The following is a 20,785-nucleotide window of genomic DNA, read 5'->3' as shown; positions in this document are numbered from 1 at the left end:
CAAAAACGCGTCTCTTAGGTCGGAATAGGAGTATACCGACCCATCGGGCAGTCCCTTGTACCAGCTTTGCGCCATTCCAACCAAAGTCGTTGGGAAAACTCGGCACTGCCTCGTCGGGTTGCTCCCACACCGACATGTGAGACTCGAAAGCCTCGGCATGATCGGTTGGGTCGCCCTCTCCTTTGTATGATATGGACGGTAGCTTTAGCTTTGGCGGCACCGGGGTCTCTAGGACGTAGGCACTGAGGGGCTGTCTGACCACGTGTCTAATGACACGCGGCGATCGGCTCCTCGCATCCCTAGTCCGACCCCTCTCCCCGTGGCGGGAAGGGCTTCTTCTCCGACTCTGGTGAGTCGGACTCCTTCTTCGACTCTGGTGAGTCGAACTCCTTTCGCTCGTCTGGGGCATGCCTCGTGGGTGTCGCGGCGACATCGTCCTTCCGCGAGTGCGGGAAGGGCTTAGTTCTACCACTGACACTCTGGGCTCCCCCGGCGTCTTGGCAGGTTCAGCCTCTCTTAGTGCTTCGTTTAGGTTTCTCGAGTCACCTTTTGGGCCCTAGCTTCTGGACGGTTTCCGCCGCTCTTATCGGTGTGACATGTGTGAGCGGCGCGGCGACAATCAGTCCGAAGCGCTTGACTTGGCCGCATCAACCACACGCCCCATGACGGTGACCTGGTCGGCGGCGGCGGCGTATCGGCATTATTGGCATCCCGAACTCCGGTTGAATTATCCGGCCGGTGGAGGGCCGCACAACCTCCACTGTGGACGGTATCACCCGGGTGGAGGGGCTCTTCGATTCTGAACACCTCTTGTTCTTTTGACATCTTCTTAGCTTTTTGGGTGGGTTTTTTTTTTTTTTTTTTTTTGTTTGGGAATGACTAGCTTCTAGTATCTGTTTTTTTCCCACAGACGGCGCCAATTGTTCCGGGTATGAATTCCGAAGCAGGTTTGCTTACCACGCTAGCTTTGTCGAATAATGCCTCTTCTAGCCTTGACTGCTCTCCTCGGCCTCTCCTGCAACAATGAGCAAACTGAGGGCTTGGCTTTGTGCCAAGCGTACTCACTCCGACGCTCAAGTCAGTGAATTTACTGTGATTAAGTAGTATGTAGCTTGATGACGTGTATTTGTAGAGAGATGAGAGAGATAATACCAATTTAAGTGGTTCTTAGGTTAGATTCTGGATCCCTTCCTCAATGAGGATTGAGGAGTATTTATAGACTTTCACCTTTTGTCACGTAGTGGCCAAGTGGGCCAAGTGGCGTAGCGGTGGAAAGATCGATCTACCCTCGGCCGAGGGACCTATGGCAGCCTGGCGAGCCTGGTTGACTCCATGCCGAGGGTTCTTGGATATGAGTACGCGGGTATGTGCCCCTACTGGCCGGTTGCCATGCCCATGCCGATACCTGTGCGGCAGCCGAAAGGATGCATCGGCTGGGATGCCTAAGTCATTGGCTTGCTGTGGATATCTTTGACCTCGTTCAATATGTTGACCAAGTCAGCGGGTGCAGAATATGCCCCATCACTATTCTAGACATATAAATGGGCTTAAAATCAATACTATATATTAATTCCAGAAACCAAGGGACTTCAATGTAATTAAAGAAACTTATACAAATTAATTATAGTATATAGTTTAAAATTATTAGCACCGTGTGATGGACCCGATTAAGGGATCTCAATGCAAATATTATATAGTTTGGGTTAAAACTAAATTATATAGAAGCTTGGTAATTTTCCTAAATATGGTCAATTTCCTTAAAATAAAATAATTAATTAAGATGGTCAATTTCCTTAAAATAAAATAATTAATTAAGATAGTCAATTTCAAGGAGAGTAAAAGAAAGAAGATGTTTGGTAATTTTCCTAAATATTTATAGAAGACTAGGAGATGGTCAATTTCCTTAAAATAAAATAATTAATTAGTATAAACATGCACACCTATGATACTAATTATTATCATCATAAAATTATATATTAAATTTAAAATCAACTTTATAATTTATTAGATGTATAGATATGTTAATTATTTAACATACAAAAATATAATAAGTAGGTTATAAATAATTCAAGTTAGATTCCATAATATATAATATTGCATACTTCTTTCGATATGATTTAATGCATATATGTAATATATTTATTTAAATATATAATCCTTTTAAAATTGCATGCTTAAGTAGTAAAAGTAATGTCATCAGTAAAAAAAAAATTGTAGTAACATTGAATAAAGTTATATGATAGTATGAGTAATTCTACCGTCCTCCCGGAGGTCGGTACTCCTCACACACAAGTCATTATAATATTCCACTTGGGTGGAATGTGTTTGTGTGTGAGGAGTACCGTCCTCCGGGAGGACGGTAGAATTTTTGTGATAGTAATCACTCATTTAAATAGTAAATGTAACAATACTATCAACGAGATTAGTGAGAGTGATAGAAACAACAACGGGAGTAGTGAAATAATCAATATTAATGCGGCAATAATGAAAGTAACAATAATTACGGCGGTAGTAATGAAATTATAAATATTAATGCGGGATTAGTGACAGTAACAATAATTACGGCGGGAGTAGTGAAAGTAACAATGATTACGGGCAAGTATTGAAATGTTATTGATATTTTTTCATTAATAAGAGTAAAATATTAATAGCGGGAATAGTGAATTTGTCTCAAAATTTATTTTATCGTAATTTTAGGATATGTTATAAAAAATATATTAATGATAAATTTATGAGTTATGAAGTAATTTTATTTAATGAGAAAAATTTTTAATGGAAGTAGAGGTAGCCCGGGCGAAGCCGGGCACCAATACTAGTATGATTCGTATTTGTCAAACATGAAAACACTGCAAGTTTCATAGTACTAGTGTATTTACTAAAAGAATGTATGTGAGGGGATTTTGAAAATTGTATACACCCCGATAAAATAAAATCCGTAGTAATTAGTTACGTTAAGACGGTCTTAAACAAGAGCCACCTTAAGAATCTACGGAGTATGATTTTTTTCAAAAAGGACATTAACATGATTAAAAAGATAAATCGAGGTAAATACAAGTGAGAAGCAAATAAAATACGGTTGGTCTTGCCTAATATACCATCTTAAGCCTATAATTTATTTCAACCTTAAGTTACGTTAAAACGGTTTTAATTAAACAAGAAATTGTGAATAAAATAAGTACAAATAAGAAATAAAGTAGATGTAATCATGTACTTCCTCCGTTTCTAGAATCCATCCCTCAGCTACCAGTAACATAAATCGTAATGAAATTTAGAAACAAAGATGCGAGTATGAGGTCGACTTACATAAACAATCATGCACTTCCTCCGTTCTTATCATTTGTTTTTTGTGAGAAGTATTTTAATTAATGGAAGACAAATGATTGTCCGCCTTTGATTAAGATACACTTCAAAAAGTATAAATAGGTAAACAAATGATTGTAACAAAGACAGTACAAAGAAAACAAATCTCAATAAAAACAAATCGGAAAAGTACAAAACAAATCGCAAAACCATCCATATAAAAACAGGAAAACAAGATAGGCGATACTGAATCTCAGCGCCATCCTCTCAAATCCGTCACAAACAATAGGCCTTATATAAAGGGCATGTAAAAAGATGACGTCCAAAATTGGGTATCACCCTGGTAACGCTCTATCGTTGTCGATTAATTTCTCTGGTGAAACATATGTGCTTGCGTGAGGATGCAGGGTGCCTCTCTCGATCTCGAAAAACTCAAACCTTTTATCGGCCAAATTTTTTCGAACCACAACATACTTGCTATTACCGACCCAACAATAAAACCAAAAATCTCCGTCAAATAATCCCACCGGATATATACCGTCTTTAAATCTACGACCAAATAATTTAGAAAACCGCTTATACACCGGTTCCACATTGATTCGAGCGAATTCAGTCCATTTATTAGATTTCACGTCTGTCAATTTCCAAACATTCAATAAAGTGCTAGTTTCATCGATAACGCCTATACTTGTTTCCATACTTACAACCTCGACTCTCGAATCATTAACTTCATTCTTCGGCCCAGTGAATTGATAAATTGTTTCAGTATCGACATCCAAGGCTAAATCAAAGGAACTGTAATAATGAAACCAGTAAATATATCGTCGACAACAATACGGATGAATTAGAATATGCTGGTACATGGTTGAGCTATTGGGTATACCTTGAAGATCAATTAATCTCCAGGCTTTGTCAACACCTATTGTAAATATCCGTATCTGTAGTTGTTCGAGGTAAGAATAACCATAATTATCAACAGAAACATGCACTACTTTATAATGACCAGAGGAATTAACTGCTAAACCCGCGGATTTTGGGCTCCGCCAATATACCTTCAGGGGAGGCAGACTGATTTTTTCTTTAGTCATAGGATTCACTACATGAAATATTTCTTCGTTAATCGGATCCGAAAGCAAGGCTAATCCATTCAAACTACACAATATTGTGGCCTCAGACGGATTTTCAACTTTGGTCGTCTTCGTCTTCTCTATAGGCATGTTGACATCAATGTAATTAACATGACTATAATTGTTCGAGTCCTGTATTAGGAAACCGAGACTAGACTTTTGACAATGCGCTTTAACGAAAAGAGGGTCGCTAACTATATCGTACCACTGCTTGCACACGTGTTTCGCATCGAGAAGGGCTTGAACAGGAACATTTATGAGAATGTTAAAGATTACCTCTGTTGGAAGATATGGTGGAAGCTTTTCGATTGCGTCTGCCATTGTCGTCGTCGTCTTCATTGTTGCTGACATTACCGGTTTATTCTTTTTTTTCTTTGCCATTACCGGTTTATTCAATGTCTGCCTTATTTGGGTATCTCTGTTGTGTCTATATATATAACCCTAGTACGGAGTATATTAGGATATTAGATAGGCCCATTAGGTCTCATTATCATCTAGGGTTTAGTTGTGACGGCTACGTCACGATGACTGTTTCTAGGGTTTTAGTAATGCTTAGGGTTTTTTTATAGGGTATTATAAAGACCGATCATTCTACTGATATCAATAACACAACAATTATTATCAACTAGACTTTGTGCCCGTGCGTTGCACGGGTAACTAAATAGTGTTCTGTTTTTAACTTAGCTGGTACAAATGTAGTTTTTTTTGTATGTGTAACATGTAAGTTTGTCTTCGTAGAATATATAATTAATGAGTTAAATAAAGGCCTTGACTATTTTAATACTCCCTCCTATTCACTATATTCTTCCCATTTCCTTTTTGCACAAGGAATAAGAAATCAATTTTGGACCACATAAAACATACTACCCCACATGTAATTTAATTTGGACCACACAAATCAACCCAAAAAAGGAAATAGGGAAGAAAACCCGAATAATCCGAATAAGAAAATAGGGAAGAAAATGGTGAATAGGAGAGAGTATATAATTGGTAAGTTTAGCATGGTCTAAATTTATTTGCTTGTGGGGTATAGTGTTTTGTGTGGTCGAAAATCTTTTCCTTATTTTTTGTGCAAAATGGAATGGGAAGAAATGAGTGAATAGGAGGGAGTATATATTAAGTGTTACGATTGTACGTTATATTTGAAGAATAATTAGAAATTATTGAGTATTATTTTAAATATTTTAAATTCCAAAAATAATTGAAAAATCAAGTTCATATATTTTATTAAATTAATATAATTTTTATAAATTCTTCACTATAAGTATGGCAAGTAATAATAATTATAATATTATTATTATTGAATATGATTGCTTTTAACAAATAAAATCAACCTATCAATCTATATTTTGACACATGTTAGTTCTGATTCTACCTCAACCCGTGACCCGTATAAGCCCACCCATATTTAGTCTGACTCGTATTCGGGTTTAACTTGTATGAACCGACCAAAGAAATTCCACCCATCGTTTTAAAGTTCTATCATTTTAGCCTTTTACTTTTAAAGTTTATATATACAAATATAACTTTATCATCTTGATCAGATAGAATTTGCATGAGTTTTGTGATAATATTCTACAAATAACTTTATCACCTGATTGAATAGAATTTGCATAATTTTAATTAATTTACAATTTAAAATTTTATTAGGTAGTTTAAAAAAGTAAAGTAAGACAATTTCCAAAGTATTCGAGATAATACAATTTATATAAATAATTTTATATTCAAATTTGATTTGTATTATTATATTGGATTCCTTTTTTAGGTGATGGGAGTTCGTTACATTACAAAGCAAGTCTATCAATGTTTGTATTTGAATTGAATACGTTAATTTTCATTAATCTTGATTAATTAGATTTATGTGTAATTGTGTTATAAGTGGAATATAATGCTTACACAAACTATCTATCTTTCTCAAGTGGTCGTGAGAGTAGGATAAAGTTCTTTTTTATATATTGATTGATGTTGGGGCATGATGAACTATCCCTAATCAATCATATTTTAAAGATAATCCACCTAAGCTAATTAATGAACAAATATGTTGTGAATCTTTCCGTATTTAGTTTATTAATGTGTGTCTCACGTGTCCTAAGGGTACACGTTAGAGAAGCGTTAAAAATTATTTCTTGACCCGTATTTGGACCCTAACCCGACCCGCATGACTCAACCCATATTCGACCCGACCGCTCGACCCGTTTGACAGGTCTACGTGAGGTCGTAGGCATCACCCCTTTGGTTTATTTGAAGGATATCCTCATTTGCATTTAAAAGAAGTGGTTAAAGTGTAGTGATGTCCCTGGACAATATTCTTTCTTATATAGCATTACATATCGTATCCCGTCCGTTTTCATTTACAACATCACCACTTCTTTTTTTTGTGATTTTTGTAGATGGCAAGAGAAATGGATGAGATACGAGGCAAAGATGTTCTCAAGCAAGTGATAGTTGCAAAAACCAAAACGGTGTTTCGTTTCGTCCCGAGTTATCCACCCTTTATATAAGATTGTTGCAGCGGTAGGTTAACTTTGCAGAGACAACAAAATTGAATTTCCTGTTATTTTGCTTTTAACTACGTAGACCGATCAATTTTCTTGGAGAAATGCTACTCATGCCTTGGATCATACAATCGTTTTTTTTATAGCGACCTTAATCACTTGTAGCCTATTAGCTTTCACTTCTGTTTAATCAGGGAAGTATTTGATAGGTAGATGGCATTGATGTTGCTCACCTTTTTGTATTGGTAAAGACCCCCACGCAGAGTAGGTAAAAGGAACTTCCAACATGGAGGAGTTTACCGTGTGAAGCCTTTTAGGCCTTGTTTGGATAGAAAAAAAGGAGGGAAAAGAAGGGGAGGGAGGAGGAGGGAAGAGAAAGGAAGGGAAGGGGAGGGGAGGGGAGGGAGAATGGAGGAGATGATTTTCCCTCCAAATCTTGCCTATGTTGATGGGGAAATAATTTGCCTTGTAGGAGGGAAATGGAGCTCCCCTCCAAATCCCTCTACCTTCATTTTGCTAACCAAACAATAGATTTCACATCCTTCCAATTCCCTCCCCTCACTTTCCCTCCAAATCTTTCAATCCAAACACACCCTTAGGGTATTTTATATTGTCGTCACCTCCATCGCGTCCTTTTGTAGATAGACGCCACCTCTATGATATATTTTGTACATGGGTGTCACTCCCTTGGTGTTTATTGATTAATACTATATCTGAGTAATAAAACAAAAACTCTTCAACTTCTGGCATCAAAGAATGAACTTTGTGCTCCTAAAATAAAGACGTCACATTAGGTTATTAATATTTTACCACATTATATTTGCAAATTTTACCACATTAGGTTATTAATATGTGTCCTTAGGGAACACGTTAGTAAAACCGATATAAATTTATTGGTCACAATGATTTTTGTATGAGAAACATTAAAGGGTAAAGCAGGAAAAAAAATACCGAAATCATACCGTATACGTATACATTAATCTACACGAAACAAAGCAAAACATAAAATAGGTGAATAGGCTATATATACTCGCGTCAGTATTTCAATATTTCAGTTGTGAATCAATAACCGTTAAAAAAAACATATACATATAGAAAACAGCAATAGCCTATAATCCTATATTACACATGAAAAGAAACGGACGATCATAGTTGAATGGGAGATGGGTATATATACCCATATTATTTTTTGGAGATTTATTTTATGTAGGACTCAAAAATATCTATTTAGCTATTTATTTTTCTACATGCACAGATACGGTTATTATAAAACTCGATCTTTTTTGTAATTTACTATATCTCTTATTTTATTAGCTCAAAAATTATTATCTTCAATTGAGTTAATTATTAAAAAAAAAAATCGTGTTTTAAAAAAGTTGGAGTCTTCAATTGAGTTAATTATTAAAAAAAAAAATCGTGTTTTAAAAAAGTTGGAGTCTCTAGAATTGCCTGAAAAAAGCCTCTTTTATATATATATATTGATTGCAATTGTCTTATGAAATATTCTCCCATCTATAATCTTATTAGAGTACAAACTAAAAAAGGAAAAACTTGAATTTCATATTTACTAAAGAATAGAAAAGTTAGAAAATTTCAAACATGGAAACACCGCAAGTTTCATATAATTGGTTTACATTAAGCGTTTGAACTTGTCTCCCAATCAAAAGAGTATTAAAGCAATGGGAATCGGTTGCAATTAGCACGGACTTACACTACTCTTATTTGGAATTTAACTTAGCATAAAATGCGTAATGTAATGGAAAAAAGTAAATAGATAAAAATTACGGGAAAACAAATCCCAATAAAATTAGTCAATACTATCTTGGTAGACAAAACTATATGTTTAAACAAAGACGTGAATACCAATCTCGGTGCCACCCTCTCACATGAGTATCACCCTATCGTTTGATAAATAATCGTGTATATATCAAAATCAATTGATATTTAGGCTATTAATTTCTCTGGTGAAACAAATGTGCTTGCGTGAGGATGCAGGGTGCCTCTCTCGATCTCGAAAAAGTCGAACCTTTTTTTGTCGGCCAATTTTTTTCTAACCACAACATACTTTCCACCAATAAAACAATAAAACCAGAAATCTCCGCCAAATAATCCCACCGGATATATATCGTTATTAAATGTACTTCCAAATACTTTAGAAAACCGGCTATACAACGGTATCACATTGATTCGAGCGAATTCAGTCCATTCACTTGATTTCACGTCTGTCAATTTTCGAACCATCAATGTTCTAGCTTCACTTATAATTGTAATGCCTATACTTGTTTCCATATTTACAACCGAATGTCTTTCATACAGCGGCCCAGTGAATCGATAAATTGTTTCTGTATCGACATCCAAGGCTAAACCAAAGGAACTGTAATATTGAAACCAGTAAATATATTGCCTACAACAGTACGGACTTTCTAGAATATAGTTCATGGTTGAGCTATTGGGTATACCTTGAAGATCAATTAATCTCCAGGCTTTATCAACGCCAATTGTAAATACCCGTATCTGTACTTGTTTAGAAACATGCACTACTTTATAATGACCAGAGGAATTAATTGCTAAACTCGCGGATTTTGGGCCCAAACCTACCATCACGGGAGGCAGGCTGATTTTTTCTTTAGTCATAGGATTCACTACATGCAATATTATTTCTCCGTAAGTCGAATACGAAAGCAAGACTAATCCATTCAAACTACACAATATTGTGGCCTCAGACGGATTTTCAACTTTGGTCGTCTTCGTCTTCGTCTTCATCTTCACTATAGGCACGTCGACATCAATGTAATTAACCTGACAATAATTCTTCGAATTCTGGAATAGGAAACCGAGACTAGACTTTTGACAATGCGCTTTAGCGAAAAGAGGGTCGCTAACTATATCGTACCACTGCTTGCACACGTGTCTCACAACCTCAAGAAGGACTTGAGCAGGAATATTTATGAGAATGTTAAAGATAATCTCTCTTGGAAGATATGGTGGAAGCTTTTCGATTGCGTCTGCCATTGTCGTCGTCGTTTCCGTCTTCATCGTGCCTGACATTACCGGTTTATTCAATTTCTGCCCTTATTTGGGTATCCACGTAGAACCACCGTCTATATATATAACCCTATCTACAAACTAAAAAAGAAAAACTCGAATTTTCTTTTTATTTCCTATTTACTAAAAGAATAGGAAAGCTATAGAAAATTTTCCTGCCTAAACTCGCTTACTGCCAAAAATTGAGCCTAATTTTTGGAAACTATTCTAGATATATAATGGGCTTAAAATATGATTCATATATGTCAAACATGGAAACACCGCAAGTTTCATAGTTGGGTGACTTGGGTCTAATATATTTTACTCCCTACTACTCTACTAATGTCGATCCCGCGCGAAAGCTTTATACTCCATAAAATTTTGCACCACATAAGGGGGCGCTTAAGATATATAGTTTCCTCTCCCCCTTCTCTCTAAAAAACAAAACCCTAAATCCTCCCCTTTGCTGCCGCCGTTCTCCTCCTTCCTCCCACCGCCACCCATCAACCCCCTACCTTGTCGCCGGGGATGGGGTCTCTCAAGACCTTTCTCCGGCGACCCGTCTCCTCTCTTCCGATTAACCCTCCTCCCCTTTCTTACCCACACCCGGTTCTGGATCGTACGGGTATGCCCGTTCCTCTCGGTCTGCGTGGTGTATGTGGGCTGTTCGGGTCTTATCGGACGAGTTTGTTGAGGTGGTGTGGTAGGGTGGTGCTTGGATCTGGCGGTGTTGTGGGTTGGTAGAGAGGCGGTGGCTTCCGCTTTTTTTTCCCTGTGTTCCGCTTTGTTTCCTTTATGTTTTTGTTTAATTTCCGCTTTCGTTTTTGTTTCGTCTCTCTTTTTGAGGGCTCCGTCCCCGTCTATCGGTGGTGTACTTCTCTCAGTTTGAGAGCTTTCGTTTTCTGGTTCGTTTGCAGTTCTCTAATAAGTCAACAGAAGATCAGCGTTGTTATAGATCGTTATATGGTTTTACATATTTTGTCCGATTCATGGCTACAATCAATCACGTCAGAAGAAATGGATACTCGTCAAGGAAGATTCGGAGACCCTCTTATGGATGAAAGCCTTTTGTGGCGAATCGATGATAGAGACTCTGTTGCAGTGTTTCATTCTTTGAACAAGAATTTATTTCCTATGGTTATAATCGATTTGTATCCGATTGAGCTTGGCATATGTTGTAGCTGTCGTATGACTTTTTATTAATGATAATGATCTTTTCTCAAAAAAAAAAAAAAAAAAGATATATAGCGGTTTGTAATCTACGACCGTACATTTTATTAATCTAGCAAGGCAGTCGTTCCACATCGATTGGGGCCAATTTAGTCCATTCGCCAAATTCTACGTCTATCAATTTCCAAAGCCTCCATTAAGACATACAATTTTGACCAAGTGAAGAATTTAACTCCGGTCTCTGTCCTCGACCATTAGCTTAAACTTTTAGTTATTAAAAACGACAGTAAATGCTGTTACACAAGTCGGTGAAGTTAACTACAGAAAATTATTTTTTGGATTTTAAATTGTCGATCCTCAAAAGAAGTCATATTCCTGAAACTAACGATAAACCATGAAAGTACAACATGATTAAAAAGATAAATCGATAAATACAAGTGAGAGACCGTCTTAACTTCAGCCTACCAGTAACATAAATCATTATTTGAGTAAATCATAATGAAATTGAGAAACAAAGATGCGACTATGTGGAATTTTTTGGTTAATTAGCGTTAATTAGCAAGTTATTTAGCTAATTAGCATTCAATTGAAACTATTTAGGTTTATAGTGTCTACGTCATCACTTTACTTTTTTCCCAGACTTTCTATGAAATGATGACATAGATACTATAAACCTAAATAGTTTCAATTGAATGCTAATTACCAAATTAATTTGCTAATTAACGTTAACCAAAAAATTCCGACTATGTGAGGTCGACTTACATAAACAATCATGCACTTCCTCCGTTCTAATCATTTGTTTCTTTGTGAGATATTTTAATGAACGGAAGACAAATGATTAGGACCGACAAATGAAGTACAAATCAGTCGAGTTCTAAATGATGAGGTAAAGCTAGCAGTTCTTTTGGTGAAATCAATGTGCTTGCATAAGGATAGACGGTGCGATCGGATACTATCTCCCCCGGGAAAAACTCCAAGGTTCCGTTAGCCATATTATATCGAAACCCATTACTCTCATGATCGACATAACAATAAAACCACAAATCGCCTTCAAATAACCTCAGCGGATATATAGAGGGTTGTAATCTACCACCCAACATTTTATGAAGTTGGCAATGCAGTCGTTCCACGTCGATTGGAGCAAGTTCCGTCCATTCACCAATTTTTACGTCTGTCAATTTCCAAAGCCTCCATATAGAGGAACTTTTATCTATAACACCTAGACTTGTTCCTAAACTTACAATCTTGACTACATGGGGATTTATAAATCCCGGCGTTGGTTTATAAAACTGATAAACTGTTTCTGTATCGATATCCAAGGCTAACCCAATGAGATTGATATCGCAAGTTATGTATCCAAACCAGTAGATAAATCGTCCAAGACAGTGCGGTTGATGTAACTTTTTTTTTTTTTTTTTTTTTTTTTGGATCGAAAGAACATTAATTAAAAAGGTATCCAGTTCAAGAAAGATACATCAAGGGGGCGGGTCGGGGGGAAGCGGCTCAATGGCCGAAACAAAGTCTTTAGTACACAAATTGCTAACAAAAGAGGGGGCTAGGTCCCAAATAAAACAACCATTACAAGAGGTGGTATCATTTAGAGAAAACTTGGCAAGAGAATCCGCAACTTCATTAGCCGACCTCTTCTCAAACATTAGCCTCAAATGGGGAGAGCCTTCCAAAAGATCCCTACACTCAAGGACAATGTTAGTAAAAGGACCACACGGAGGGGCAATACTCAAGATGTTAGTGACCGCAATAAGACAATCAGAGGCAATAATACACTTATCCAAAGATTGAGCGCAAAACCGGAGTCCCTCCCGAATGGCAAGGATCTCACAAACAAAAGGGTTAGGGCCAAACAAACGAGACGACCAACCCTTAACCCAAGACCCAGAATCATTCCTAACAACACACCCAATACCAGCTAAGGAAGAGGAAGGGGAGAATGCCGCATCCACGTTGACCTTAAGCCAACTAAGCGGAGGGAGAGCCCAGCGGTTGATGTAACTAACATCAATAATGTTTAATTGTTTACTACTAAACTCACGGGTATACCTTGAAAATCGATAAATCTCCAAGATTTATCATTGGAGGCTATTACATATTACGTCTCTTGGAACATATGGCTTGTTTTGACACGGTTTCCAGCGAGTCCGATAATCATGACTATGAACTCCAACTGCCTTCTAGCAAACGCACAAAAGCCAGTATGAACAAATTATTACGACATCAACCATTCTCGCAAACAAATCAGGGCATAGCATAATTAAAAAATTCTTTATAATTCTATAAACACAATTGAAAACAATGACATACAAACACAATTGAAAAACAATAACAATAACATACAAATATGTTTTTTTCTCTGCCTTTGACTTTGTCGTCTTCCTCAATTCCATTCTTTCACACTGTATTTTTATACGGGTGATAAGTGTATGTAAATATTTATAAAAATAGTTTTGGAGTTTAGAATTTAATATTTTAGAGATTTTGTTCTCTAATTCTTGCTTTGGTTAAGTTTATATATACGTTTTATTAGAATCGGTGAGGGGAAGAACACATAAAGGAAATCGTTTATTATTAGGGGTCGTTTGGTTCACTACTGTTTTCCATGTTTGGAGATATTGCTGCTAAAAACGCCTCAACCAATGAACCAATTCTCGTTCCTCTCATATTACCATCTCCAACCAGTATGGCCGTAGATTAATTCCGAAGAGTATGCTAATGCAATGCACAAGATTTGGAATTGGCTTTTATTTTTGGTCGATTTAAGGTTGTTTGTATGTAAAGTTCTGTGATCTTGGTTTGGCTTTACTGTACAGTAAGCGTTTGAACTTTTCTCCGAATCACAGATTTCATCTACTTTGGTCTTTGTCATAATCACCGATCACCATGGTCTCTTAATTCTAGAGGCCCTGAGAAATCGTCTTGATCTCATGCATGGGACGGTGGTGGTTCATCTCGTTCTCTACCATGTAAGATGGGATAGAATCTCCACCTACGGAACGAGAGCTCGTTTTATACACTGTCTTACATAGACCAAAAATTTTGTTTGATATCAAGAGTATTAAAGCAATGCGTAATGTAATGGAAAAAAATAAACAGAAAAAGAATACGGGAAAACAAATCCCAATAAAATTAGTCAATACTATCTTGGTAGACAAAACTATATGTTTAAACAAAGACGTGAATATCAATCTCGGCGCAACTTCTAGTAACACCTTATCGTTTGATAAATAATCGTGTATATATCAAAATCGATTGATATTTAGGCTATTAATTTCTCTGGTGAAACAAATGTGCTTGCGTGAGGATGCAGGGTGCCTCTCTCGATCTCGAAAAACTCGAACCTTTCGTCGGCCAATTTTTTTCTAACCACAACATACTTATCACCAACAAAACAATAAAACCACAAATCTCCGCCAAATAACCCCACCGGATATATACCGTTTTTAAATCTACGACCAAATAATATAGAAAACCGCCTATACACCGGTTCCACATTGATTCGAGCGAATTCAGTCCATTCACTAGATTTCACGTCTGTCAATTTCCAAACCTTCAATAAAGTGCTAGTTTTATCGATAACGCCTATACTTGTTTCCATACTTACAACCTCGACTAAATCCGAATATAAAACTTCACACTTTGGCCCAGTGAATCGATAAATTGTTTCTGTATCAACATCCAAGGCTAAACCAAAGGATCTGGCACAACGAAACCAGTAAATATATTGCGGACATTCTAGAATATAGTTCATGTTTGAGCTAATGGGTATACCTTGAAGATCAATTAATCTCCAGGCTTTGTCAACGCCTATTGTAAATATCCGTATCTCTAGTTGTTCGCCGTAATTAAATAAATCAACAGAAATATGCACTACTTTATAATGACCAGAGGAATTAACTGCTAAACCCGCGGGTTTTGGGCCCGAACCTACCAGGGGAGGTAGACTGATTTTTTCTTTAGTCATAGGATTCACTAAATGCAATATTATTCCTCCGTAAGTCGAATACGAAAGCAAGCCTAATCCATTCAAACTACACAATATTGTGGCCCGAGACGGATTTTCAACTTTGGTCGTCTTCGTCTTCATCTTCACTATAGGCATGTTGACATCAATGTAATTAACATGACTATAATTCTTCGAGCCTTGGAATAGGAAACCGAGACTAGACTTTTGACAATGCGCTTTAAAGAAAAGAGGGTCGTTAACTATATCGTACCACTGCTTGCACACGTGTCTCACATCGAGAAGGGCTTGAACAGGAACATTTATGAGAATGTTAAAGATTACCTCTGTTGGAAGATATGGTGGAAGCTTTTCAATTGCGTCTGCCATTGTCATTGTCGTTTCCGTCTTCATCGTGGCTGACACAACCACGTAGAACCACCGTCTATATATATAATATGTATAAATATAAAACCCTAGCACACAATACGGAGTACAAACTAAAAAAGAAAAACTCAAAATTTCCTATTTCCTATAGTATTTACTAAAATAATAGGAAAGCTAGAAAATTTTACCACATATAGGTCCTGTTTTTTTGGATTGAAATTGTCTCAATCGAATCGAATCGAATCAATGGAGTCAAATCGAATCAATCGAATCGAATCGAATCAAAATAATAATAAAAAGATTATATTAATAATAATAATACTAAATATTATAATAAAAATAATACCAATAATAATAATTGTTTCTGGTGTAATTCCAGAGCAGTTATTTGTTACCACTCGTGCTTGTAGAATGACGTCTTTGGTTTACTTCTCCTTTCGGTCTCCTGAAACAGTGAACAAACTGAGGGCTCGGCTTGGGACCGAGCGGACTCACTCCGACGCTCAAGTCAGTAACTTAGAGAGGCAAGTTGTGATTACTTGGCAAAGTACGTATTGTAGAAAGAGAAGGAAGATATTACCAGATGAATAGTGATTCTTAGGTTAAATTATGGATCCTTTCCTCAATGATAGTTGAGGAGTATTTATAGACTTTCACCTTTTGTCACGTAGTGGCCAAGTGGCCAAGTGGCTAGCAGGTGGAAAGACTGAGCTACCCTCGGCCGAGGGGCCATGGCAGGCGGCGGGCCCGGGGCTTGACTCGCCGCCGAGGGGTCTTGGATATGAGTTCGCGGAAGTGTGCCCCTGGCCGGTGGTTGCCCCGGCCGGGACCCAAGAGACAGCCGACGGGCCTCGTCGGTTAGGGTCGTCTAAGCCGTTGACTTGACTTGTGGATATCTTTGACCTTGCTCAATATGTTGACTTGGTCAGCGGGTGCAGAATATGCCCCATCAATTTGCCCCCAGCGTAGTCTATGCCGTGGTATGGGCTCCGATGTATGTTGAGCGTATATTCTGCGTAAGACAACTTTTCGTTTTTGCCCCGGCTTCATCTACCTCGGCGTGGCTCTGCTTAGGCCGTACCATATCCCCCCTCCACATGGATGTGTGATGGACATCCGATGTGGAAAAGAAAGTGGTGCTGGCCGAGACCGAGGTTGTGAGCGCCGTGTGCTTTTGATTGCCCCACCGTAGGTCTTGACAAGCTTGGTTGATCATGTGGCCGGCGGATAGCAGATACTTAGGAGTTTGTTGAGGAAAGTGAATGGGCAGGGAGATTTGAAGGGGCGTGTTGAAGACGCTTGGTCACTGTTGCATTGATTGACGTCCAACTGTTGCAACGATTGACATTCCGTGGTTGCATGTCTTACACGTGTCTGTTTGCTGATTGGCTGACGTTTCATGGGCTGTGCCCTGATTGGTCCTTCTTCATGGGCTTTTCCCTATAAATAGGGCAGTTAATCCCTGAAATTGGGCACCAATTTCATTCTCTCAAAAAATTTTCTTCTTTCTAGCCTTTTTTGACGAAACTTCTCTCTAGCTTTCAGGCTTGTTACTCCGGCGTAGTATTTTTCTTCAAGGTAAACAATCAAATTTTTAATTTTTCTCATTAAGTTTTCGTTGTGAATCATGTCTTCTGCTGATGCCGGTCCTAGTAACCGTGCGCCGGGGGGTTCCCCGCCGCGTCTTGATGAGGAGGAGATGCTAGATGCCATCCCCATAAGGTCTGGGGGCCCCAGGTCTCCGTCTCCCGAAGTCGATCCAAAAGCTTTGGAGGATTGGGAGGACGATGATGATGATGATGACGACGGTGGTGATGCTGGTGAGGATGCTGAAAGGGCTCATCCTAACGAGGGGAGGCAGTACGTTATGGATCACGGCGAGGCCTGTAAGGTCCGCCTGGACCGAGTCTGGACCCATAAGTTCGCCAGTTGTTCCGGCGAGACATTTTTCGAGGGCCATTTCTACTTTGGCAGGGGGTACAAGATTGTTATCCCTGAGGAGGGCCAGGCCATCTGTTGTCCTCCACCGGGTTGTACCGGCGTATACATGCGGCACTTGGAGTACGGGCTCCGATTTCCGCTGAATGATTACGTCATGGCTATCATTAGAGCCATGAACGTCGCCGTGGCCCAGCTGCACCCGTTGGCTATTAGGACCATAGTCGGCTTTGTCTGGCTACGTCTTTTCAAGAAGGAGGTCCCAACGGTTAATTTATTCCGTCGGCTTCACCACCTTCGGCCGTCGTTTCCTGGTCGTGTCGGATGGTACAGCGTGCAAGTGGAGCCGGGTTACATCTCCGTTGACAAGCTTTCCTCCTGCAAGGACTGGAAAGATCGGTGGGTGTACGTTGAGGTGCCGCACGACTATCCGCTGCCCCGGTCCTTCCAGCACCAAGTTAATTTGCGGTGCGAGACTGAGGCGGAGCATGACAGATGGGTCAAACGGAAAAAGCTTAAGATGGACGCCGACAAGGTCCCTCTCAATGAGGATGAGAGGCTGGCGATGAGGCTCTTTGAGACGGACAAGAGTGGGGTGTCGAAAAGATGGATCCCCCCGACGCAGATCATCCTTCAGGATGAGCTGCTCTGCCATGTCGGCCTCATACCGGCCCTAGCGCAGGGTGAGTGGGGTCGGCGTGAGGCCCATCTCTGCTCTCAATTTTTTCTGTTTCTTGAATTTTGACTTGTTTCTTCTACTCAAAACCTTGCTTTGTTTTCTTTGGAGACCACTTTGGACCAGACCTGTCTGTGGATACCCTCCGGAGAATGGGGCTGCACAAGGATAAGACCGTTGCTGATTTGCACCCTAAGGCTCTGGCTCGTGACCGCAGAACGTCGCCGAATGATCTCATGGATCAGCAGCTGAAGGGCCTGAATATGGAGGCGGCCCAGGCGAGAGTTGCTAGTAACATGCCGCCCCGGACGCGGAAAACAAAATCTTCGGCGGCGACGGCGTCGACATCCGTTCCACCTCCCATCCCTTCAGTCCAGAAGGTGGCGGTGGAAATCGTTGATATCACCAACGGGGAGGACTCTGATGCGGAGGGGTCTCCCCTTGTCCTTAAGAGAAAAAGATCTACCCCTGCTGCTGCTGCTGTTGCTGCTGCTGCTACCGAGGGCGGCAAGGAAATGTGCCCCCCGACCAAGAAGTCCAAACCTGGTAATGATCTATCCTATGGCTCAGACTTAGCCGGTTCATTGGGCGTTCCTGATGACAGGGATTCCGATACGTCCATGTATACTGACACGGATGTTTTAATTGATTTTTTGTAGATCAACCGTCGGCAGCCGCCGTTCTAACTGTGCGGCAATTGGAGAAGCAGCCTGAGAAGGCGGGTGATAGAAATGTCACTGTCGATTCCCTACTCCAGAAGGTTTCCCCCACCGAGCTTGTGGCAGAGGGGATGAGAATAGGCAAGAGGCTGGCGAAATGGACTCAGCTAGCCGGCTCCCACATTATGGAGCAAGAGAAGACCATGGCTGAAGCTGCCCCCCAGCTCGAACGGCTAAGGCTGGAACTCGACGCGGCGGGCAAGGAGGCTAAGAGGGCCAAGGCCGAGGTCAAGAGGCGTCCGTCTTGAGAGAAAACTCAGGGAGGACGCTGAAAAGGAAGTCCTTGCTGAGAGAGCCAAGGCCGAGGCTGCGGTGGCTGAAGCTACTAAGCTGCGGGAGATGCGTGACCTCGTTTAGCAGCACGCCGACCTTTACTTTACGCAGAGGAACGAATTTAGGAGCTTATTCCAGGCCCAGGGGAAGGTGGTCCGGAACAGGGATGCTATCATCTCCCAAAGGGAGGAGGACATTGAGAGACTCCAAACCGTTCTTCTCCCTAACATGTGCGCCCAATACCGGGACCTGGCCGAAGAAGCTGCCAGGGAAGTGATTGAGGAGCTCTTCCCTCAACCCGACTCCTTTCCGTGGGACAGATTTGACGAGCTGTTTGACGACAAGCTCGAAGCTAAGGAGGAGGCTGCGAGGGAAAAGGCCAAGGAGGAGGTAAGGGTGAAGAAGGAGGAAGAGGCGGCCGCGGAGAGGGCGGCTCTTGCTGAGGAGGCTAGGGCGGCCAAGGAGGAAGCCGAGAGGATGAAGGCAGCGGAGGCTGCTGAAGCTGAAGCTGAGACTGCTGAGACATCATCTGGGTCGCCCATTAAGGACGATGCTGCTAACGCTGCTGATGGCAAGCAGCAACAGGCATAGGGAGACGGGCGGTCGTCAACAGGCTCACCCGGCGTCTCGGATAGCTTTAGCTGTTCGGGGGCCAATTATTAGGCCTTTCCTCCCTGCCATCTTTTGGCGCTTAAATGATATGTCTGTAACCTTTTGCCTTTATTTTCCTTGTATTTTGTACAACTTTGGTAGGTTGTGTTTTGGCTTATCCTTATGGGGACGGTCGTCGTCTGTATTTTCCTCACTTGTAACCCGTTAACCATTTTTAATAAGAGTTTGCTTATTTTGCCTTTGGCTTGGCCGAGGTCTTTTCTTGTCTTTGCCTGAGTTGTCTTCTTACGTTATTAATTGAGCGCTTCTTTGTTTCTACCTCGGCCTGGCCGAGGCAGTTAGAATGCGTATCTCAACTGTGTTTAACGTTCCTGAGGCATGCTGATCGTTTTTGCGAGTATCAGTAGACGCTAGTAGTGGCTGCCGTGGCGTCTGCCTCTTGGAGTGACTGCCGTGGCGTCTACCACTTGGAGTGACTGCTGCGGCGTCTACCTCTTGGGGTGACTGCCGTAGCGTCTACTTCTTGTGGTGACTGCGACGGCGCCTGCGTCTTGATAGTGACTGCCGTGGCGTCTACCACTTGGAGTGACTGCTGCGGCGTCTACCTCTTGGGGTGACTGCCGTAGCGTCTACTTCTTGGGGTGACTGCGACGGCGCCTGCGTCTTGATAGTGACTCCCGTGGCGTCTACCACTTGGAGTGACTGCTGCGGCGTCTACCTCTTAGGGTGACTGCCGTAGCGTCTACTTCTTGGGGTGACTGCGACGGCGCCTGCTTCTTGATAGTGACTATGGGGGGGAAATGAACACTTTGATGGAAAACTTGGGACCATTCTTTATTAGAAATAACATGCGTCGGGGTGCCCACAGTTGTCTTGGGCACCTCCGCCGCTATACAAAATTTTCCGAGATTGCCCGTCCCAATGGTTTATCAAAGGCGCACCCTCCATGTCTGTCAGCCGGTGTGTCTTGAGAGAGCATCGGACCTGGGAGTGTACTGTATCTGGAAAGATTTTAATCTGGCAGTATCGGCTTTTATCCTTTCCAGGTATCTTCCCATCCCATCGTCTCGAGCCTCATACTCTCCCCTGATTCGGTTGGCCACCAAAAG

The 20,785-nt window shown here is 40.6% G+C and overlaps 2 protein-coding genes across 2 annotated transcripts; both read right to left on the bottom strand.

The window, feature by feature from the left end:
- Positions 1-3,635: 3,635 nt before the first annotated feature.
- Positions 3,636-4,808, bottom strand: LOC141641945 (putative F-box protein At3g17265). The gene has a single exon (XM_074450585.1). It carries the CDS (start codon positions 4,806-4,808, stop codon positions 3,636-3,638), a length of 1,173 nt encoding a protein of 390 aa, XP_074306686.1.
- A 4,058-nt stretch (positions 4,809-8,866) lies between these two features.
- LOC141641944 (uncharacterized) lies at positions 8,867-9,934 on the bottom strand. Its single transcript, XM_074450584.1, has one exon. It carries the CDS (start codon positions 9,932-9,934, stop codon positions 8,867-8,869), a length of 1,068 nt encoding a protein of 355 aa, XP_074306685.1.
- Positions 9,935-20,785: the final 10,851 nt, after the last annotated feature.

The sequence above is a fragment of the Silene latifolia genome, chromosome 2 (genome assembly GCF_048544455.1).
Source record: "Silene latifolia isolate original U9 population chromosome 2, ASM4854445v1, whole genome shotgun sequence".
NCBI classification, from domain to species: Eukaryota; Viridiplantae; Streptophyta; class Magnoliopsida; order Caryophyllales; family Caryophyllaceae; genus Silene; species Silene latifolia.
Note: the sequence above shows the minus strand (reverse complement) of the source record. Positions and strands in the feature narration are given on the sequence as shown.

What these genes read in the sequence shown, in the direction of transcription:
- LOC141641945 (XM_074450585.1), bottom strand. Translation starts at nt 4,808, where the DNA reads ATGGCAAAGAAAAAAAAGAATAAACCGGTAATGTCAGCAACAATGAAG.
- LOC141641944 (XM_074450584.1), bottom strand. Translation starts at nt 9,934, where the DNA reads ATGGCAGACGCAATCGAAAAGCTTCCACCATATCTTCCAAGAGAGATT.